This window comes from Pinus tabuliformis, chromosome 2_1 (genome assembly GCF_031772625.1).
Source record: "Pinus tabuliformis cultivar Carrire ecotype Pingquan chromosome 2_1, CPIR1, whole genome shotgun sequence".
Taxonomy (NCBI): domain Eukaryota; kingdom Viridiplantae; phylum Streptophyta; class Pinopsida; order Pinales; family Pinaceae; genus Pinus; species Pinus tabuliformis.
In genome coordinates, this window is record NC_142299.1 from 173983983 (window position 1) to 174008307 (window position 24325).

Consider the following 24325-nt stretch of genomic DNA (forward strand, 5'->3'; position numbering starts at 1 on the left):
ACATGAGTCCAATGAGTGAAGCCAATTTGATGATCATTCATTTTCAGGCCAGCAACAAGGAGACTTTGATGGAGGAGTCTTTGATCAAACAAAATTTGACTTTGACTTAAATAAACAATCCTAAAGCCTATAATGGAGGTTTGACCCAAGCATGAAACCCAAGCTTTAACAAGTCAATTAAATTAATAATAAAATTTGCCTTTCTTTCTTTTGACAAGTACAATTATGAAGACCGAATCTAGTTACATTCTTCAACAAAAAGAGCTCATGACATCATTATAGAAGCTTGAAAGGATAGTTGAAGTAAAAGTCTACAAGGTTGTAGCAGTCCTCATGATAGAAAGGAAGGAGCTCATGGTAACCTCATTGAAAGTATAAATAGTATTTATGGTTGGAAGAAAGTCATCTAGCGTGATAGAAGATAGAAAGAATTCATCATTCATCATCATCATTAGGAAAGAGCATTTGCGGGATGAGGATAATCAAGATCCTTCATCGAAATCTTCATTAGAAGGTTCATCTCTACTTGGAAAATGCAAGTGTCTCGATGATCATTCCACCTCATGTGGGATCCATTGTTTAGAAGGATGATGGTATGATGAAAAAGGAGTGCAACATGTCAAAATGGTTGAAGAACTTTCAAGCAAGGAAAGGAAGTTGTCGAAGGAACAGGTATGTATATATTTGATAGATTAATTCATGTCATCATATAGCTGCAGATAGCATGGGTGAATTCCCTAAGAAAAAGTATCTCTTCCTGTGAAAAGACGCATGAAAGCATATGTCTTGAGCTAGTTCACATATTCACAAGATGAAATTGGCATAATATGTCCTCATATGGAATATGAGGTGGTTGAAAAAGATGGAGGAACTATGTATAGATGTTCCTGGGAAGCAATATGTGAAGAGCGGAAGAAGAGTTTGTGAAAGATGCAACTATAGTCACATAAGATAAGTAATCAAACATCCTATGACTAGAAGAATTGGCTATGACATCTCCATAGAGTAGGTATGAAGACTCTGGCGAAGTCTGTAAAGAAAGGAGACCCTTGACATTGAATGTCTTAGAAATGTGTTTATGAATGTGTAGGATGTTGATGTTGCAAGCAAGCAAAATTCATTATGAAAGGTCATCATAAAAGGTAACTTTGATTTGATGTTTATTTTGATTTTTGAACAACATCTAGTTGGGTTAAAACAGGGCTACCAAAAGAGAATTGTAGATGTCACCTACAACCGAGAATAGATGGAAGATCTTGAAAGTAACACCACTTGGAAGAGTTAGCTAGATGAAGAAAGGCCATATGTGGACTAGAAGATCACTTTCCAATGAAGAGAAGGATGACATGACTGATATCGTTCGTGAAAGAAAGTGATGGATGGTCGATGCCCTACGAAGAAACCTAAAAGATGAACACTCCCTAATGATGAAGATAAAATTCATGACATAAAAAGAAGGAGCTCTATAAGCAACTGAAGTTACCATGATCTCCACCAAAGAATAAATAGTTGTTGTTGGTAACAAGTCCCTAATTAAGAGGGAGCTTGGGTATATTCCTTTTATAGGAATGAGTATATCTTCCCTAGTTCAGAGGGAGAGATAGACACATCATTCTTGTCTTCATATTGTGAAGAAAGAATGGAGGATTGGGTAAGCATCTGAGATTGATTTCAATACTCTTTGAGGATGTGGTAGGGCATCCAAGATGTAAGAGTAGTCGAAGAGGAAATTCCTTGAGGATGTGTTATTCCAAGATAGGAATTGTCCTAAAAGGACATACCCTGTGAACACTCGAGTGGGGTATGTGCCTTAAGAGACAATGATGATGGTGTCTGTCAGTCATTGGTCTTGCCAACATTGTGCTCTGATCTTGTGGAGAGATAGAGTTGTTAGTCAAGGCCTTGCTATGTGATAATGTTGGTTGGTATGATGAGATGCTCTAGCATAAGCTAAGGAAGTAGCTTATGAGATGGCTTACCAATCTAATTCTTCGTATGAGAATTCTTTAGTTTGAGAATGCCCAAGTACCTTGTATGCATTATGAATACCCCCCTATTTAAGAGGGAGTGTTGAAATATGTAATACGTTTGATCTTCATAATGACATATGTTATCATGATTTTATGTATTTGTTGTAAAGAGAAAAATTAATTTATTATTGTTGTTCTTGAGCCATGGGTTTCATGCTCAGGGATATTTGTTTTATAGGTCAAGCACCCATTGAGTGCTTCTAGGGCTTGTCATTGAGTCTACAAGTCAATTGAGTCATTGTCATGTATGGAAGACCCTTTTGGGCATGTTACATATTGTAACTAAAATTTATTTAGGTCAAATAGAGTCAAAAGTGTTGAAGAATCTAGGGCAAACTAGTGTAGAGTGATTCTTCGTTACTTGATAACAATTTGTGGAGTATTTTTACTTTTCCTTATTAACTTATTCTACTTCTTCTTCTTCTTATTAGAGCATATGTGTGTACTTCATCAAACTGCTACCAAAACATAAAAACAAGAACACAAGATGTTGGCTCTCTGCCAGGGCCAAAACCTCTCTTCTCTTGAGAGGAAAACCCTTTAGTAAATTTCTCTTATTGAAGCTTCTACTGATCAATGCCAAACCCTAGACCCTTGACTAGAAGATCCTCCAAGCACAAGTCAAATCCTTTCAAGATCACTTCCTCTTGCAACAGTTCATCCTCTTCCTTCCAGCACTTTATCTTCCTCTCTTCGGCACTTCTTCCAGCAACTGTAGAGACCATAGATTGTGTGTTCTAGGATGATCCTTGATCTTTTCTTCCTTCGCTTGAGATGGAGTCTTTCTACCTTAGGATGATGACCTTCTAGCCTTCCACCCAAACCTTTCTCTCTTGACAACTATTGCAGACTTAGGGCAGCAGCAATGCAGCACTAATTCTTCGCACGTGTGGGGGGATTAAGGCAGCAACGATGCAGCCCTAATTCTTTGCACGTGTGGTGAATTCTCTTCATTAAGCCATATTAGACTTGTCTTCTACCCTTCACTTTCATACCCTTCTTCCACGCTTGAGCGAGAGACCTTGTAGGCCTCGTTTGCACCCAAAACAATGAGATCTGGTGAACTTTAATTTTCTGTTGTCACATCCGCAGGGACTGCTCTCCTTTCCTCGCACGTGTGGCTGTAACTAGTCCTTTAATCCTTCAGTTTTATCCTTCCTTTCTTCGCCACCTTGGAGACCTTCTTCTTGTCTTTTAGTGCCTTTATCCTTGCCTTGTACCCTCGCAGATTTCAGAGGAATGCATTTGTGCTTTTGAGGGAGTGGACAACCTCTATATATAGAGGTTTGTCCCTCCTTTTAGGCAGACTTGTAGGTTGACTTGTAGCTTTGAGGCCGACTTGATTTTCTTGCTGCAAGAGGTTCTTTTAATGGTGTCATTGCCTCTTTTGATGGTGTCTTTGCTTGGAGGATACTTGACCTTGCTTGGAGGTGTCTTCTTTGACTTTTATACATGAATATACATAATGTAACATACCCTTAAGGTCTTCAACCTTTTTCTTTTGACCATTTGACTCATCTATAGCACTTTGACATGTGTTAGACCTACTTCAATGAGCAAAAAACTCATTGAAATATAGTTATAAAAATAATATTTCTTTTCTTGAATAAATACAAATATCAAAAGTACATTTATGAAGACCAAACCTAGTTACATTTCCTTCAACACTCCCTCTTAACTAGGGAGGTATTCATACAATATTCCAAGGTGTTTGGCTATTATCAATCTTGAAGAATTCACATAAGAGAAACCGGATTTGCAATCCATCTGTTATAGCATCATATCCATCAGCATTGTCATAGTGCAAGGCCTTGACTAACAACTCCATCTCTTTACGAGACCATGAGCTACAATGCTGGCGAGACCAATGATTTATAGACACCTTCATCATTGTCTCTCAAGGTACATACCCACCCGGGTGTTCTCTGAGTATGACCTTCTAGGATTATTCTTATCTTGGCTTCCCAACCCCTACACATCCTCAAAGAGTATCGGATGCCAGATGATTACCAAATCCTTCCATTCTTTCTTCCCAAGGGAAGACAAGAATGTTGTGTCTATCTTGTGTCTACATTTCCATTCATGGCCTTCATCTAGACTTACAGTTGTTAGTCCTGGTCTAGCGCATGACCCATGAAATCGAAAACACAATTGTCACTCCTTTGTAATCAGGGGTGATCCAAAACTCTCTCTTGATTAGGGACCTGTCAGAACTCCATCTTAACTAGGGACTCTTTCATTCATCAGCAACTTCTTCTTCAGGTGTCCTTCAGTTGCTTGATCTTCTTCCTTTCTTTGATGTCATGAAGTCTTTGTTTGGACTTCTTCTAGGTAGGGCACCATCCATCGATCACTTTCCTTCCTGGGTTGTCATGTCTTACTTCCTTCGTGGAAAGTGGCTTTCTTGTCATTCATCAGGTTTTCTTGTCATCTAGGTTACTCCTTTGTCATCTTGTCCATGCTTCGGAATATTCTTCTCATGGATGCTTCATTGCACTTGCTTGTTTACATGCTTTAACCTAGTAGCCCATCATGACTTCATCCTGATATTGCTTCAACATTGCCTTTTCTTTTGTTGGGTGGCTTCTTCATCACGACATCTCTGTAGAGTAGAATTAGTTATCTGCAGCTTTTATATCTCCAAGGCCTTCATAGGTGTCAAGGGTCCTTTCTTTCTTTAGAGTTGTCCTGCCTTCTTTCGGGAGATATCTACAATGAATTTTGTCAGATATTGATTCTCGGTGATCATGGTGTTCTTCACATGCTTGATCTCTTTCTTCATTTGCTTCTTCTCAGATAGATAGGTCAACCATCTTATGCTTCCTGTGAGAGCATCCCTTCATTGCTTACTTCCTGGACTTGTCAGCATTTCTTCTTTCTTCTCAGTTAGCAATCTTATGCTCCTTATGTGAGCATATTCTTTTGTTGACCTTCATTGCAATGTAGTACATGTCTTTGAGCATGTTCTTGGTGAAAGAGATTATTTCATACTTGATCATGTTATAGAACTATACCCATGAATAATATACAAATGATAACATGACTAAACTTTGATGCATTCTTACCTCATCTTGGTTCTACTTTGATCATCTTATCTCCATTTGGTTGTCCTTAGTGTGGCCATTCTTGCTTCATCTTAGCTTGCCTACATATCATCTTTTTCTTGAATCCCATGAATGGGATTCCCAATGAAACATATTCTTTATTCCATGAACCTTCTTTTGAAGATTCCATCATAGGATCTTAAAGATCCTTGCCTTGCAAATGTTTCCTTTCTTTTGATGATGGAGGTCTTCTAAGATTCTTAATCATGATCAATTTTTCTTTCATCGTGGATGAGGTCCTATACTAGGTATGCTTCTTCTACATGAATATCTTGAGCTATATCTACCATGCTCCTATATTCTAGAAGATATTTCTACCCATGCATTTTTTTTCTTATTATAAATGCTACATCTTCATAAGTATCTAGAACTCTATGTACATCATGCTTCTAGATTCTAGAGGATGTTTCTAGCCATGCAATATTAATCTTATTCCTACATGCTCCTATACTACTCAAAAGTTTGAAAGAAGTTTAGAAGTAAAGAGTTTGACCTAGTCATAGTAGAGATCTGGAGGATCTTCCTTCTTTTGCTTCTTTCCTTCTTCTTTCACCTCTTGAGTTATGTGAGATTCTTCCCTCTTTCTTTTGTTGTTGTTGTCCTTCTTAAGCTTAGGACAATTCCTTTTGTAGTGTCCATATTCTTGGCATCCAAAACATTGGATTTTGGACATGTCTTTGTTGTTTGTTCTTCGTGGACCAAACATGCCAAATTTACCCTTTCCTTTGGCCACGGTAGCAAATGCTTGCTCCTTTGATCCCACATCTTCTTTTGCCTTAAGTCTGGTTTCCTTTGTCCTGCATAGAGACCACATTTCACTGAGAGTGGTTGCTTCCTTCTTGGCATATATGCTTGATGTGAAGTTTCCCCACTCCTCAGGTAGAGCATTGAGTACAACAGTTGTCATCTCTCTGTCAGACATGACTTCCCCGAGCTCTTGAAGTCGATCTCTGATTTTCATGAAGTAGGGAGTTATTCCTTCCTTTGTTATCTTCATCTTGTACAATTCATTCCTCAGAGATATCACTTCCCCGGTTGTGGATAACGAGAATAGCTCTACTACCTTATCATAAATTTCTTTCGATGTCTCAAACTTGGAGACATAGGGAATGAGAGAGTCTTTGATTGATTCTATCAGAATCCTTTGAGCTCTTGTCTCATCCTTATTGTACTTGTCTAAGGCTTGAGTTTTTTCCTTAGCAGGGATAGCGATATTCCCTTTGACATGTTCTAGGAGTTCATTCTCCTTGAGAAGTAGATCAGTCCTTTTCTTCCATGCAAGAAAGTTATGGGTACCTAACAATTTATTACTTTCCTTGCAAAAAGATATTGATGTATATTCAGAAGGGGGCATGTAATTACTTGATAGATTTTGAGATGTAATGGATTTGCTTCCTCCTTGAAGGCTTGATGGCTTGTCTTCCCTGGAGCTTGATGTTCTTCAAGTTGCCTTCTCCAAGTGATCTTGCTTGATGATGAGATTTGCTTGAAGACTTGTAGCTTGATGTAGGTCCTGCTTCAATCTGGTCTTCTTTGTAGTTGCCTTTATGTAAGGTTCTTCTTCTAGCTTTGTAGACCTCCTTGATGAATGATGGATTGTAGACCCTTCTTGTTCTTGAAGTGATTGAGACTTCTAGGCTTGATGCTTCAACCTTGTAGATGCTTCTCCTTGATGAGTGTTCTTGAGTTGCCCTTTCTTTGACGTGTCAGCTTCGCTTTGATACCATGTTGAAGAATCTAGGGAAAACTAGTGTAGAGTGATTCTTCGTTACTTGATAACAATTTGTGGAGTATTTTTACTTTTCCTTATTAGCTTATTCTTCTTCTTCTTATTATTAGAGCATATGTGTGTACTTCATAAAACTGCTACCAAAACATAAAAACAAGAACACAAGATGTTGGCTCTTTGTCAGGGCCAAAACCTCTCTTCTCTTGAGAGGAAAACCCTTTAGTGAATTTCTCTTATTGAAGCTTCCATTGATCAATGCCAAACCCTAGACCCTTGACTAGAAGATCCTCCAAGCACAAGTCAAGTCCTTTCAAGATCACTTCCTCTTACAACAATTCGTCCTCTTCCTGTTGATTTGGGGTAGCATCGAATGTGCTCTAGCCTTGAAAAGGTGGAGAGGCTAAAGCACATGAGATCTCCAAGACCCAGAAATGGTTTGGGCAGAATCTAACCAATTTGGGAGATATTAAATAATTAATATTTTTAATGGAGTCCCTAAGTATAAACTTAGGGAAAATAAAATATTAATGTGAATTAATATAAAACTGAGTTAGAATGGTCCAAAAGTCATGGAGCAAGCCAGATCTAATCTTAGCCGTTGATTAGGGACTTAATCTCGACCGTTGAATTATCAACGAGAAAAGTATAAGAAGAGGCTTAAGGGTCAGTTGGAAAACACATTGAGTTGATCAAGAATTCGATTTTCTGGGGCAGGGCTTGTTGAGGAAATCGAAGGAATGATCAGAGTTGCAGCTGAGGGGTAGTGAATACAGTAGCAGAGAAGTAGAGATAGTACCGGGAACATCAGCGCAGAAGCCAGGAGAGGGTTGACGCAAAGCCAGCTAGAGGCCACGTAGTGCCAGCTAGAGGCCATTCAGAGGCAGCCAGGAGCTACGCAGAGCCTGAGGAGGGCCAGCATGGGAGACACAAAAGCTAACGCAGAGCCCCGAGAGGTTGACGTTGGGCCAGAGAGGCTGACGCAAACCCTAGAGGCTGACGCTAGGAGATTTCGTGGCGCAGATTGGAGTTGATATCTGTCTCCGACTGAGAGGTACTATTGCCGAGGGCATTCTCTGTTGGGTGAGCCATTTCTGGCACCCAGATTGTATTCTGAAACTGCTTAATAATAAAACCCTCTGATAGCTGCACCAGTTTTCCCGCATTGGGTTTTTCTGGGGACATTAGTCCAAAAATAACTGTCACTTGTGTTCTTGTTTCTTTCAATTGATGATTTGTATGTGTTGATATTGTACTTGTATTTATTTTCAGTATTTACATGGTAAATAGCTTGTTAAGTAAATGAACAAGTAGGAAGAAATAAATCAGATAGTACAAGAAGAATTTCTGATGAATAGACTTAGAAATTCCACCATGGTATCAGAGCGTGGTTGCAGATCACAAGATCACTGAGGGCATCAGCCAAGCAGCAGCAGAAACAGCTATCCCGAGTGACAGAAGTTGTTCCTAGTGGAAAGCAGCAAGGAAGGGGTGACACAGTGCCCGCGTCATCAGTTCAAGCCAAGAAGAGGATCATCGCAGTGGCAGAGAGGAGTAGAGCTAACCTACGCAGTGCTCGGTCATCTTTCTTAGTCAAGAAGGAATGACGCCCGCGGCTAGGAGGTGCGGATTTTGCTGGTGTCGGGATTGCGCAGAGCCTAGAGGCTCTAACCTTCAGATTGTTGAGGCATAAGAGTCTGTGGGTAAGTTGCGGAGCGAAACTCATGGGGTACTGTGGTCAAAACAGTAACTAACAGGGCAAGACCAAGGAGGAGGGAGTTGTTGTCGAGGATTTCTAGCCAAGAAATCCGGATCAGTGGTGCAGTTGCACTAACGATCGAAGTGGGGCATCTCGACATTGGCAGAGGGGTTTCCAGGAGGGAAATCGAGGCTCAGAGGGAGTCACACCGAAAACTTCCAGACGGGAAGTAGAAAGACTTGAAAGAGTCGAAAGAGGAGTAGCAAAATGGTAGTGAATGGGATAAGAGATCAGGATAGACTGGACGGAGCTTCAAACTTCGTAGTCTGGAAGGCCAGGATCTTGTCCATTCTAGACAGGTATCGCATCAAACACTTCGCCTTGAAAACGATAGCGATCTTGGTTGACCCAGCTGAAAATGACAAGTATGAGGAGGCAATGGCCAGGGAAAATCCTTGATGGTGTCAAGGATCATGTGGTGCCACACATTGCCGAGAGGAGATGGCAAATGAGATGTGGTAAGCCCTGAAGAAATTGTACCAACATACTTCTGTGCAGAGGAGGATGTTACTTGAAAACCAGTTGCGGTCATATCAGATGCAGAAAGGAGAGCAAATAGATGCCTTCCTCGATGGATTGAAGGAGATCCGTGATCAACTAACTTCCATAGGGGCCACACCGGATCAGGAACTGATGGTGAGGACCGCATTGAATGCAATCTCGAAGGATTGGGAGGTATTTGTCCAGAGCATACTGGGCAGGACGAGCCTTCCAGATTGGGAGGAACTATGGGCGGCTCTTCGTCAAGAAGAGATCAGACAGGTGTCCAAGGCGGGGAGTAGCGGAAAAGGGGTCAGAATCAAGAAAAAGGAGGAAGAAGATGTGGTTCTCGCATCTACAGGAAAGCAGGAGAAACGAAAGAAGAAGGACCTCTCCAAGGTCAAGTGCCTCCACTATGGGGAACTGGGTCACTATGCGAACCAGTGTCCTAGGAAGAAGAGCAAGGGAGAGGCTTTTGAGACTAAGGTTGCGCCGGCTAAGGCGGAGAAGGAAGAGGAGACTAATGACGACTATGCCATGAGTGCTCATGCACCTTAGGAGAAGAGGTGGGGAGACATCGAGTTGTAGTCAGACGGACTACAGGCGAAGAGGGGCAGGATCCTCGAGGTACCCAGCCTCTTGGATTATACCTTGCTACGGGAGCCCCGAAGAGGAGTAGCAGGACTGGTGGATGTCGATAGAGATGGATGCGGATGGAGCGACAGAGGGCTACAGTGCAAGAGTCCCAGGACAACGTGAGGCAGCAGTGCAAGAGGCATAGAGTTGTTGCAGCAACGCAGAGGTCAGAGAGGGAGCACTTGTCAGCGATAGAGGGAGCTTCAGCATTAAGAGTGTTTCTAGCCTGACAGAGATGTCAGAGTTGGGAGATCAGTTACTTCTCAGTAACTGAGTTGCAGTGCAACAGTTAGCAGTGGCAGTGCTATGAGCAGCACGATGCAGCATGATGAGAGGGATGCAATGCAGATGTAGCAATGGCAGTGGCAGGGCCATGGGCAGCAGCATGGATGCAGAGGGATCTGTCGTACGGATGCAGCAGTGCAGAGGATGTTGGGCAGCAGGCCTAGCATCAGCACAGGGACTGATGCCAGATGATCAGGGTGATACTTAGTGAGGAGTATTACTAGAGCACAGTCCTCGCTAAGAGGGAGTGTTGATTTGGGGTAGCATCGGATGTGCTCTAGCCTTGAAAATTGGTGGAGAGGCTAAAGCACATGAGATCTCAAAGACCCAGAAATGGTTTGGGTAGAATCTAACCAGTTTGAGAGATATTAAAATAATTAATATTTTTAATGGAGTCCTTAAGTCTAAACTTAGGGAAAATAAAATATTAATGTGAATTAATATAAAACTGAGTTAGAATGGTCCAAAAGTCATGGATCAAGCCAGATCTAATCTTAGCCGTTGATAAAGGTCTTAATCTTGACCATTGAATTGTCAACGAGAAAAGTATAAGAAGAGGCTTAAGGGTCAGTTGGAGAACACATTGAGTTGATCAAGAATTCGATTTTCTGGGGTAGGGCTTGCTGAGGAGGTTGAAGGAGTGATCAGTGTTGCAGCTGAGGGGCAGTGAATACAGTAGCAGAGAGGCGGAGATAGTACCGGAGTATCAACGTAGAAGCTAGGAGAGGGTTGACGAAGAGCCAGCTAGAGGCCACGCAAAGCCAGCCAGAGCCCACGCAGAGCCAGCCAGGAGTTGCGCAAAGCCTGAGGAGGGCCAGCGTGGGAGAGGCTCCAGAGGCTGACACAGAGCCCCGAGACGTGATGACTTGCATGGAGACCAAGGGGCCATCCCCCTGTTCGAGATTTATAGAGCCCTCTCTTACATTTTGGCACAAAGAGGACTCTGCATGGCCCTCCAATGGCCCTACATCAGCATGACATCATCAATTCGACTAGCATTTGGAGGGCTAATTTATAATTTGTGAAAGCTACTTGGTCAACTTGTTACCAAGGCTTGCTTCTTGCCCAAAATTTGAATGTTTTGGGAGCTAATTAGGCTAATTCGACTTAGTGAGCTTCATATAAATAGCAGTGATGCGAAAATCGCAATAAAATCACAATTTTTTCAAAACAACGATAAAATCGCCTGATTTTTACGCGTTTTTTTTTTGCGATTTTTTCCGAAAAAGTCGTGATAATTTCATTTTTATCGTGTTTCAATGTGTTTTTATCATCAAGCCGGCGGACAGTGGGTTATAAACACCAAAAAAACGAAATATTTTTTATTCATTTCATCAGACAACGGCAGTGGTGGATTGGGAGTGACATAGGAGAAAAACCTTGGTCAATTGGGTGTTGATTGCAGGAGAAAACGACTCAAAACCCCCGGTGGATTAAGAGCTGAGGAGGAGAGGATCAATTTTCTCCAGCAAACGGTATGGGCACCAAATTTATGTGTTTTGTTTTGGTTTTTTTTTGGTTCGGTTTGGATAACCCATTGGTTTATCAAATATTTTTGAGTTGATTTGATGGTGTTTTTGTTTGTTAAATTGTCAAAAATTCAATGTGTTTTGTCATGTTACTCATGTATGTCATTTTTTTAATTTTTGTAACTTGCATTCCTTATTTTGCCATAGGTTCACCATTCAACTTTAAAGTTCAAACTTCATCTTACAAATTTAAAACTCAAGAGTCAAGAGTTCAACCAAGTTACAAACATGCCAAGGAAATTGAACCCTCTGTGGGACTTTAGTGAATCTGATGGAGGGTTTGATAGAATAAACTTGTCTTGCAAGTTGTGTGGGCAGCATATGTCAGGGGGGGTTTATAGATTGAAGTATCACCTTGCACAAATCCCTGGATTTGATGTAGGGCCTTGCTCAAATACAAATCTGGAAATCATCCGAAGAGCCATGAGATCATTGGAAAATTTAGAGCACAATAGAGAGGCCAAAGCAGAAATGAAGAAGCAACTAGCAAAGAGGGTGTTAGGCTCAAGTGAACAAGGAAGTGGCACTAGTTCTACTTCAACATCAATATCTACAACCAACCCAGTAGCTGCCTCATCATTTTTTGTTCCTAGAACCACGCTTGGTTCACAACCATTTATCACTTCAATGCTTAAAAAAACTAAGAAAGAACAAGCTGACAAGTTGTTGGCCAAATTTTTCCTTTGGAGTGATATTCCTTTCAGCATTGCAAGGAATAATCCAGTTTTCCAGATTGTTGTTGATGTTATTGCACTGTTGGCCCAGGGTACAAAATCCCTTCTTATGATGACTTTAGAGGCCGGATTCTTCAAAATGAAAAGGTTGACTGCACCAAAAGATTGGAGGAGTTTAGGGCATCATGGGCACAAACAGGATGCACTGTGATGTTAGATGGTTGGACTGACCAAAAGGGGAGAACCCTTATAAACTTCTTGGTTAGTTGTCCCAAGGAGACAATGTTTATGAAATCTATTGATGCATCTTCACATATCAAAGATGCAAAAACTTTATGTGATTTGCTGGATGTGTTTATTTTGGAGGTGGGTGCAGAACATGTTGTCCAAGTCATAACAGACAATGCTGCAAATTATGTTGCTGCTGGCAGGATGCTTATGGATAGGCATCCTACTTTATGTTGGACACCTTGTGCTACACATTGTATTGATTTGATGTTGGAGGACATAGGGAAAATTTCCTTTGTCAAAGATATTGTTGAGTCATCAAAAAGAATTACAAAATTTATATATAATCATACATCTGTGCTTAGCTTGATGAGAAAATTCACCAACAACAAAGAGTTTGTGCGCCCCGCCATTACACGGTTTGCCACCAGTTTCATATCTCTTCAATCCCTCTTGAATTCTATGTGCGATTTGAAGAGAATGTTTCTTTCAGAGGAGTGGCGTGCTTTGACAATGAGCCGCAAACCAGAGGGAGAGACCATATGCAGATTAGTTTTATACCAGGAAGACTTCTGGGCGGGAGTGCAGGAGGTGTGCACTGTTACTGAACCTTTGGTAAAGGTTCTTCGATTAGTTGATGGTGAGAAGCCCGCAATGGGCTATTTGTATGAGGCCATGGACAGAGCCAAAGAATCCATTCAAGCCTACTATGATGATAATGGAGATGAGGGGTTTCAGAGACAACTCCTCCTATGGGAAGTGATTGATGAATGATGGAACAACGCACTCCATCGTCCCATTCATGCTGCAGGGATCTACCTGAACCCTGCTTTTTCTTACCCATGTGGGTTCGTATTTGATGCTAAGATCATGGATGGATTCTTAACCTATGTTCAGAGGATGGTGCGATCTCCAGCAAAACGTACAAAAATCTCCAAACAAATTGAGACATACAGGATTGCAGGTGGCACATTTGGCTTTGACATGGATGTGACTGATAGGACAACTAAATGCCATGTATTTTTTAGTTTGTTTCAAATTTCATTGTCTCTTCAAGTTCACAACTTCATACTTTGCTTCAACTTTCAAATTTCATTTTTTTTCTTATGTCTATTTAAAATTTTATTTGTAATTTTGTTGTAGATGCGTGGTGGAGAATGTAGGGTGCCAGGGTACCCCTTCTGCAAAAGCTTGCCATTCGAATCCTCAGCCAAACATGTAGCTCCTCAAGATGCGAGCGCAACTGGAGTGTATTTGAAAAAATACACAACAAGAAACGCAACAGGTTAAACTTAAAACTTAAAATATTGCAAATTTCCAAATAACTTTTTGAATTCATTAAACAATATCTTTTTTATAATTATTATTTCATGATCTTTGTAGAGGTTGGAGTCCCAGTGACTTAATGACATGGTCTACGTCTACTACAATCTTCGATTGTGGGTGAGGCAACTTGAAAGGATACTTGATATGGAGGCCATCTCATTGGATGGGATTGACACCACTGTTGCATTGAGGGTTGAGGCCGAGAGGCCTCTCATGGAGTCTACCGATGATTGGTTAGAGCAGGAGCTAGTGGAGGGGGAGGAGGGGAGGAGGAGGAGGAGGAAGAGGCGGAGCAACAGGAGGAGGAGGTGACACCACCTACCCGGGCTACCCCTGCCACCAGTAGAGGACGTGGTCTACCTCCTATAGCTCCTAGTTCTTCAGCTTCTAGAGCACAGCAGAGTCCACTGCCAACTCCACCAGCATCTACATCTAGAGGGAAAGGGAAAGCTATTGCATTTTCTCGCAAGAGGGGCAGAGGAAATCAGTAGTATTAGACTTTAGTTATTTGGTTCATTTCATTGTATATGACATTATGACTCATGATATGAGATACATTATTATATTTTTGTTGATATTTTGAGGCTGAGTTGGGACTCAGGAGTCAGGACTTACTATTCAGGACATGATTCACTGTTATGTGTGATGTAGCACTAGAAATGATATTACACATCTTATATATTAGTTCTTTTATCATATTTATGTGTCAATGTATTTATTTTATGTTGTAGATGCTTTAGATATTAAAAAAATTGAAAAAATAAATATTTTCGTATTTTACGATTTTTTTTCGATTTTTCTGTTTTTTTTCCGATTTTTTCCCCTCGCCGATAATATCCCAATAACGATAACTGCAACATTGATAAATAGAACTCACTCTCATTTGTGAGAAATCATCATCACACTTGGATTGGTTCTCTTGTCAAAGAACTCACTTTTTCTTTGGAGCTATTGGAGACTCTTTTGATGCATTTCGATGTGTGGAACATGATTCACTTTTCTTCTTTGGAGCTTCTTCTTGAATGATGGATGGATATATTGCATGTCTCTTTGTAAGTGCTTAATGTTGATGGAATTTTTCTTTGAAAGTTGTTTAATGTATGGAATTGTTGCTCTAGAATATGTGAATTTGTGCCCTAATTGTTGAAGATTAAATTTGGAAAGCTTTTCTAGTAGAGTATTGCATATGTTATCCAATGCAAGGCATGTAATGAATGTTCCTAGTGAATGAATGTCTTTGAATTCTTCATGAAACTCCATTATATCTTCAAGAGGATAAATGTTTGAAATTGGTACCTAGGGTATCGATTTTGAGCCTCCTTAGAAGACATTTTATCTTATCTTAAGCATCTCAAGACTCCATTGCCCAAAGGACTAGGCACTAGTCCAAGGATTTTGGTGATCAAACTCCTCTTTCTCCATATTTTCTCCTCCTAAATTTCAGTCCCCTAAAGGTAGGGCAGAAATTTAGGGTTTGCAACAAAATTTTAGGGAGATAATTTTTCGGGAATCCGAGCATCCAAACATCAAGCTCAGGGTCTAGGCTACCTATGCTCCAAGTTTGGTGGGCATCCGCCCGAGTTTCATCCATAAAATATCTTGCCCTAGGTGCTACTCCAAGAGGGAAAACCTAGGTCTTTCTCTCTCACCTTGGGGACTTCTTTGAGGGTTGTATGAGCTTAGTATTCATTGGAATAAATCATAAGAAGCCCTTTCTTCTCTCGGGCCTTGACCTTGTGAATACCTATTACCATCAAGAAACCTCAAAACCCTAGGTCTTGTGCCTTCTTTTCTAGGGTTTTTCTTAGAGAGCAGTTTGCTTCTTTGAAGCCTCATACCTTTATTGAGCCTCTCTTCGAATGAGCTCTAGCTCCATCACCTTGAACCTTCAAACCTAGAATATCTATTATAGGTGATCACAATCATATTGGGACTCCTCCCATCGGTGAAGTCCATAAAGAGAAGGGGACCTTGGCTGTGGTGACAGTGGGCCATTGTCCCATTGTTGTCACTTAGTCTAGTAGTTGTCTCCTAGGTTTCTCCCCCTTAGGGCCCTACTAGATTTTGTGGTAACACTGCCCATGGAAATTGGTCTATTACATCTGTCAAATATTTCCTCACTTGACTTTCTAGAATATTAATCATCAGCACAGCATTATTAACTCAAGATAATGATTTTACCCTACATATCATACCTTCATAAGATGTTCAAGCTTCCCAGACTGTTGACTGAAGCAGTAGATATTTCTGCAATGAAAACCCAGTATTAAAAGTCAATTTCCTCATACGTGAAAAACATAACAACAGAATATGATTATCATTTATGAGAAAAAAAAAGTTAAACAATGCATTAAAAGGGCATTAGTAAGGTGTAACACTGCTCTTGCAAGAAAAAATAACAAAATAGTGAGGAAGACAACAACAAATATCGAAATTGCACACTACAAGGATGCAAAACAAGAGTACTCTGAATAGAAAGTTCAATATTTTGAGTATAAGACAGAAAATTTTGGATTATTCAGAATATATGAAACAGAAAAAAATTTCTTTGAGATTAAAAATATGAAAATTACATATAGATCAAATCTAAAAATAAAACAAATTATAAGGTTGAGTTTCATGACATTTTAGAGACTATTTTAAGCAGAGTTCAGTTTTGTGAGTTATATAACAATATTCCTGGTTGCAAGAAACAAGAAGAACATTCTAGACACATTTTCATACCCATACAACAGGTATACATATTTTATTAGCATTTAACATTATGATGGTTGCCATAGAAAACCTTATTATATACACCCAAATTAGAAATTATCTATTTATGGATTGTTATCTTCCAAATTCCCAACTGAAATATTGCCAAAGGAGATCAACATGTCAGGGATCCTCAAAATGCAGTCAAGAGACAATGCCTCTCTCACTCACCGATGAAATCATAAGAAGATGGTGCATCTATGGTGATTCCTTCAACAAACTCTAATCCAATCATCAAACAAGCAGATTTATAACAACCCTGAATATAGATCGCCAGAAAGATGTTCACATACCATTCTTCATCAAACAATAATCAACCAAAAAAATAAAGCAAAAATATTACAAGGACAGCAAGTTACTTAGAGGTGCACATAGACCAAAGAATGAATGAGTTCACTTAAAGAGTTGAAGGAAATGAGGAGTATACTTATACACATCCTGTAGTTTTAAGGACACTAACTCCTAGAGGGTGACTAGGCTGACCTAGTCAAATATAAATAATATAATAAATCGATTGTAAGGTACCAATATGAAGCTTCATAAAGCTATAATCAATATAATGTATCAACAGGGGGCCTCAAGCAATGAGTGTAGAAATTTCTCATTTCCCACCCCGGTTTTCAGTTTCACTTTATTTCTCCCATAATAGTTAAATGCCCTTTCCCATATCCATACATTCAACAACTGAAGAAATAAATTTTGCTGAAAACACAAATTCTGGAAATATAACAGAATACTGGAAAATGCAGAAATAAAAATCAGCACATACAAACAGCCATTTCAACACATTTAAACACAGTGATTTTTTGTCAAGGTGACCCTGGAAAAACCCCCTACAACTCTTGGGGAAAACCAGTTCGAAAGCTCCTTATTTCTGGAAAATGCTTTTTACAGTGAAAGAAAATATTCAGCAAAAATCAGCAAGCAAACTTTTACAACTTATCTCGCTTTTGGTGCCTCACAACCAATTGGAAAAACTAGCAAACAGCAATAAATGTTGTACGGCCTCCTCGATTTTCGTGCTACTTTTCAGCCTTAAATGCTGTTGTACGGCCTGCCTAGAAATGCGTGCAGGCTGCCATAAATGCGCTGTACGGTCCTCGATTTCTATGCAGAAAAAACACAGCCGTACAGCTGTACGGATTTGCCTTGAAATGCATGCCAAGGTACAGCCACTTGCTGTACGGATTTCTGCTCCTCGATTTCTGTGCACTTGCTGTACAGATTTCTAGAAAATCGTGCCCAATGTCTGCCTTTCACTGTGTGCTAACTCAGCTGTACGGACTTGCTGAAATATTGCCTTGGAATGTGTGCCAAGCTGCTGCCTCCTTCTCCTCACTGTCCAGAAATCTCCCTTGCTCTCTTGCTCTCCTTGTCTCAATCTGCGCATGAAAGAATGAATGACCTTTTCCTCTTTTTCCTCCTTTAATCTAACCCTAAGTGACTTTTGGGGAATCCCTAAATCCAATGGCTGAAATAGATTGAGTGTAGGGCTGAGATTAAATGTTCATTTAAATCTCACTTTCTATTTTTTAATTCACCCCACTTTAATAAAGACCCACTTAGTCATTTATTTCCAAAGTCACTTTTCCTTTCTAATTTTACATTGACTTTATTAAAGTCACTTTAAAATTAGACTTTAGTAACTTTATCACTTAAAGTCACTTTTAAATTAGATTTGACTTTATAAAAATTATAAAGTCACTTTAGGAGAAAAATTAAATTCTTTTGGACACTTTTCCCTAGGCCAAAGATCAAAGCCTTAGGGAACCACCTGTCCTCTGGTACCAAATTTCAACAATGAGTGCCACATAATCTCAATAACCCCCCTTAATCCAAGCAAGGGATCATGGATAGCATGCATTACAATTCATCATGTTTACCTCCTTAATGGTAGCATGCTTATACCAATATGTATCTGTAGAATTGTGAAGCTGGGCTCTAGATGAGATTTCATGAAGATATCGGCAAACCGATCCATGAAAGGAGCATAGACTGGCACAATTCATCCTTGAGCATAAAGATAACAAATGTAATGCATCCAACTCTCAATGTGTTTGGAATTTTGATGATTCACTAGATTGTGAATAAGCTCAACAATTATCTGATTGACCAAAAAAGGTGGAAGGAGGTTGGTGAGAAAGACCAAGTAACTAGAGCTCTATCCCCTCAGGTGAAGCCAAGTAACTTGAGCTCTACCCCTTCATGTGAAGTCAAGTAACTTGAGGTCTACCCGTTCATGTGAGGACATCACCCTAGTCCCATGCATATCATGCCTATCAAAGGAAAAGGGGCATAAAGAAACATCCCAACCCCCATGAGCGATAAACTGCCCATACTAAAAGGGGATTGAAATGAAATGAAAGATTGCTAAGCAAACCAAAAATCTAAGTAAAGAAAAGGGCTAACTAAAGCATGGAAAAAATAATGCCGAGTAAAGCGTAAATCAAGTAATGCAAGTGCTCCCTCCACAATGCTGCTTGTTACCCACCAAAAAGTGGGTAACACATAGGAGAAAAAATTTCTCCTCCTTGGACAGCTAGCAGCCCTCTTGATCAGCACATGACATGATGCCATAGATCCTCTGCTTCCTACTCCAATCATACTTTTCTCTTCCATCTGGCATTTCCTCCTAATAGGAAGGTGAGGTGCTTTGACTCGCTAACCCAGTAACTAGAGAGACTAGTTTCACCAGGGTTTACGGAGTTTTCTGCTTAGCATCTGAGAATGTATCAAAATCGAATCTATGGGAAGAACTAAAGAGAGATTCTCCCACCCACCCATTATTAATGAGTCATTAACGCATCTTAGAATATATGTATGTAAGATGCAGAGATTTATTAAGGAGAGAGCAGAAATTCACTCGTCTCTCTGAAATGATGCCTACTTTCTCAGAGTCTCCCAAACCCGGATTGGGGGGTTGGTCGGTCTCCACTAGCGTTTATAAAGTTAGGTGCATGGGGGCACTACCAAAATGAATTGATACATGTGGCTCTTTACAGACAGAGAAGAGGTATCCCCACGAACTCAAATTCACGCTCGTTCGAGTTTCCTTTGAATTAATCACACTTACTTTGTCTGTATTATCAACAAGTACTTTAACAATTGTGTAATCATGTGCTTTCACTTAATGTTTCAGGCATACTAATATGAATCAAGACGTGATCTAGATGATTCGTCGATCTTGACTGTATTCTTGTTCCCTCACTTCACCTGGGAGTTGTCTTTGACTCTAGTCTAATCAGACCTCCTCTGAGGCCCTAGGGTCCTAGGAAGGACACACAACTGGGAAGGCTCTGATTGAAGTAGTTTGTCCATTATCTCCCATACTTACCACTTTCCATCTTTCCCATTATCCCATCACCATTCCTCAAGTTGGTGGTCAATGGCCATGGGGACTGGCACCCTCTCATACTCCTTGAGTCTCTCATACTCCTTGAGTCTGGGCCAGAAAAATTTTCCTTGGAGGTTGATGAAGCTAAAAGAAAGTTAACAGCATTACAAAGCCACAATGAAAGAAAAAGAATAAAATGCAAAATATGGATGGGACATTTGATTAGTGCATGGGAAAAAGGCCTAGCATGAGCTCTACCCCCCTCATTAGCCATCACCCAGTGCCTCGAGCACATGATGCTCCACCTATAAAAGGAACCTTTGTATTGTTCCAACCCCAATGAGCGATAAATTGCCTCATCATTAAGGGGTATTAAACAATGTGGAAAAAGTCGAAGTCGGGATTAATTCGGCAAGGGTCCAAAAGTTGAAAAACTCGTTAAAGTCGGGAGTTTTTTGAAAAAGTCGGCAAAAAGTCAGCAAAATTAAAAAAACACAAAATTATTCATTTTTTTATATTTTTTTTAACATCTAGAGTCGAAGTCATAGTTTAGAGGTGTTTTCAGTGTTTTACTACAATGTCATTCTTTACATGTGAATTCGATCACTAAAAGGATGTTACACTCTTGCAGTCTGCATTCTAAGTGCATTTTATCACCAATGTTTTTCAACATTATCCACAAAAAATATGATCATAACAATGTTGATTCTTGGGAATGTTCATCAGCTATTTACACTTCCTTGCTTGCTAGTCTGGATACTCCTTGTCCTCTTTCTCTTATGTCTCACAATCATGCTCGTCAAGGTAGGTATGCACTTCTTTTTCATAGTCTTCTCAGTTTCTTATAGCAGCCTTATAACAGCTTAGCATGTGGCTAATGTCTCTTCTCTGTATTTTTTTGCACATCTCATATAGATCCCTATTGTTTTGCAGACATATCATCCAGCAAGAGCAAACCAATAATAGCCATATATGTTTCAACATTCAACAAAATATAGGAACCAAGAAATTAATTTTCTCAGTAACACCAACCAACTATAATGCTCGAAATTAAGATTCAACAACAAAACAAATTGCGCAGCACAACGTTATCACCAAATTTCGAGGGCTATGTTTGAAAGATTCCACTCTCTGCCTTAAGATTAAACAGAAGAAAATTATATCATTTTTTCCTTTGCGGCCTCTTTATCCGTGGCCTGGGAGGGAGGCAAACTTTTTGGCAGACGTTTTGGGTCGACTCCCGATTTATAACGATTAAATCGCGATTTTTTCCTTTCTGAAAAAGTCACCAAAAAGTCGGGGGATTAAATCATTTAGTTTAAAAAATCGCATTTTTAGGATTAAATCGAGATTTTTTGCAGACTTTTCCACACTATTAAATGCTAAATCTCAAAAAGCAAGTTCGGGCTCCTAACTTATGCACCCAAATCAAAGCACAATCATAAAGAAGTAAAAGGCACACAAGAGAGGTGGAAAAAGCAAGCCGAAGAAAGGGGTAACTCATGCATGTTGGAATATTCAGAAATACTAAGAGGGGGGAGGGGGGGGGAGAGGGGGGACGGGGCCAATCAATATTAACAATTTTAACTTCAAAAGCTTGTAAATGCATCCACATATATAAATCAAAGCACATAAATATATAGAGCACAGAGATTTTTACATGGAAGCACAAAGAAGGAGAAAACCACAGAATGTTTTTCTTAATATATATGAAGAGTATATTCAAATTTATCAGCACTAACTAAAGGGAAGCACCAACTCCCTAGTTCATCAACATCAACTAAAAAGAAACACCAACTCCCTAGTTTATCAGCACCAACTCCCTAATTTATCAGCACCAAAGCTTAGTAAAGGAAAGTTGAGGGAAAAAGTGTTGAAGGTTAAAAGACTCAAACATGTGCAGAAAGGAAAGGGAAGTTTGGTCCTCAAACAAGACAGAATAGTATAGCTAAGATTCAATGCTATGGAAAGATTATGGAAAGAAGCTCATATCACCGAAAAGATGGAGGAAGCTAAAGAAAAGGGCCAAGGAAAGAGGGAGTAACCGACCTCTACCATGATTGAGATGGTATCCCTCACAAAAGGGTCCTATCATAAGTTCCTAAATCTTTTGTTATAGATATGACCATGATAATAAGATGCATCGTGGCATCATGGAAGCATTAGAAACAAGAGCTCATGACATCACCATGGGAATCATGAAGGACAAAATCCATGGCAGTCAAACATGAAGGATATAGCTCTTGGGAACCTCATTGAACATTGCAGGAAAGGAAGAAGTCATCCATGACAAGGCTCATCATACATCAAGTCAAAAAGGAAACATTTGCCAGATGGGGATATGCCAGATCCTCAAGATTCTCTGAAGGAATCCTCATTGAAGGGTTCACTGATCTAGAGAGAGAGCAAGTGTTTCATCAAGAAATCCAACTTATGGAATTCATGAGATGATGGTATGATGACATGAGAAATGAAGCAGATCAAGGGATTGAACATATTTTCAATCAAGGAAGCTGCTGGAAAAAGTTTAGATGACCTAAAGGTAAAATGAGGTATGTATGCTTGTATTTATATTATAATGTCATGTCATATGGTTGCAGGTAACATGGATCATTACTTCTATCTTGTGAAGCATGATCAAGAGAAAAAAGGATCTCCTCCTCTGAAAAGATGCAGGAAGGCATAATTCACACTAGATGAAATCAACATAATATGTCCTCATATGAAGTATGAGGTGGTTGACTACAATTAAACAACTTTGAGTGAAAGCTCCTGGGAATGGAATGTGTGAGGAAGGAAGAGATCGTGAAATATGCAACCATGATGAAGGCAAACAACATCCAAAGGATCAAGAAGATTTGACTAGGAAATCTCCCGGAAAGATATGAAGACTCTGATGGAAGTCTAAAAAAGTTGGAGACCCTTGACAATGAATATCTTTAGGAGATGTGTCAACATGTATGCAGGATGTTGATACCTACAAGAAGATGTCATTATGAAGAGCCATCTCGAAAGGTATGATTTGATTTAATATATGTTTTGATTTCTTGAATAATATCTAGATGAGTTCATGCAAGGCTACTAGAACAAGAGTTGTAAGTAAAAATACAACTAGCATTCATGTGGTGGATGGAAATCCTTGAAAGAAACATGATGAAGAAGTAGCCATATGAAGAAGGTTCCAGATTTGTATCAAGAAGGCCACTTTCCATGAAGAAAGGAATGACATGACGAACTAAGAAGCAAAGTGATCAATGGCCTTTTCCCTACAAGAAAGAAGCTCAACTGAAGCTCAATTAAACTTCATGACATCAAGGAAAGAAGTTGATCAAGCAGCTAAAGGACCCACGAAGAGGAAGTTGTTGACGAAAAGGAGAGTCCCTAGTTAAGAGGGAGCTCTGACAAGTCCCTAATTGAGAGGGAGCTTAGGCAAGTTCCTGGTCAGAGGGAACTTGGGTACATTCCTTTACAGAAATGGGCATATCTTCCCTAGTTGAGAGGGAGAGATAGACACAACATTCTTGTCTTCACTTAGGAAGAAAGAATGGAGGATTTAGTAATCATCTAGCATTCGATGCTCTTTGAGGATGTGTAGGGCATCCAAGATAAGAGTAGACAAGAGGACCAATATTCTTTGAGGGCTGGGAGCCCAAGACAAGAATAGTCCTAAGAGGTCATACTCAGTGAACACTCGAGTTGATATGTACTTTGAGAGACAATGATGAAAGTGTCTATAGTCATTGGTCTCGCCAACTTGTGCTTTGATCTGATGAGAGATAAAGTTGTCAGTCAAGGCCTTGTTGTGGAAACAATGTTGGTTACTATGATGTTATACAGATGAGTTACCAATCTGATTCTTCTTATGAGAAATTCTTCAGATTGAGAATGACCAAGTACCATTATGAATACCTCCCTAGTTAAGAGGGAGTGTTGAAGAAAGTGTAACTAGGTTCGGTCTTCATAATGACATGATCTTTGTAAATGATGAAATAAAAGAAATAAAATTATTTTTGTATGCCAAAATCTTGTGTTCTTGTCTCTTTTGTTTTGGTAGCTATTTGATGAACTAAGAAGACGCGCTCTAATAATAACAAGGGAAGATTGTGCTAACAAGAAAAAGTTAAAATACCTCACAAATAGTTATCATGGCAAGAAGAATCTTATTAAACTTAATTTGCCCTATATTCTTCAACAAGAATAACCGGAGGGCTTCGAGACTCATGGGAGGTGCACTCATGTGTGCAAACTGAAGAAAGCTCTATACGAGCTCAAATAGGCTCCCAGGGCATGGTACAGTCGGATTGAAAACTACTTGCAGCAGATGGGATTTGTCAAGAGTGACGCAGATCCCAACCCTTACTATTTGAGGACTATAAGAGGAATATGGCAGCAGAGTTTGATATGAAGGATTTGGGGTTGTTGCACTATTTCCTACGATTGGAAGTGTGGCAGAAGGATAG

At 39.8% G+C, this 24325-nt stretch overlaps 1 protein-coding gene across 1 annotated transcript in view; it reads right to left on the minus strand.

The window, feature by feature from the left end:
• LOC149199265 (suppressor of mec-8 and unc-52 protein homolog 1-like) overlaps positions 1–24325 on the minus strand; it is a 197214-nt gene that overhangs the window by 36198 nt on the left and 136691 nt on the right. Inside the window, exon 10 of the mRNA XM_089400518.1 lies at positions 15973–16024. Coding sequence (XP_089256644.1) covers positions 15973–16024 — 52 coding nt within the window. The remainder of the gene's footprint in view (positions 1–15972; positions 16025–24325) is intronic.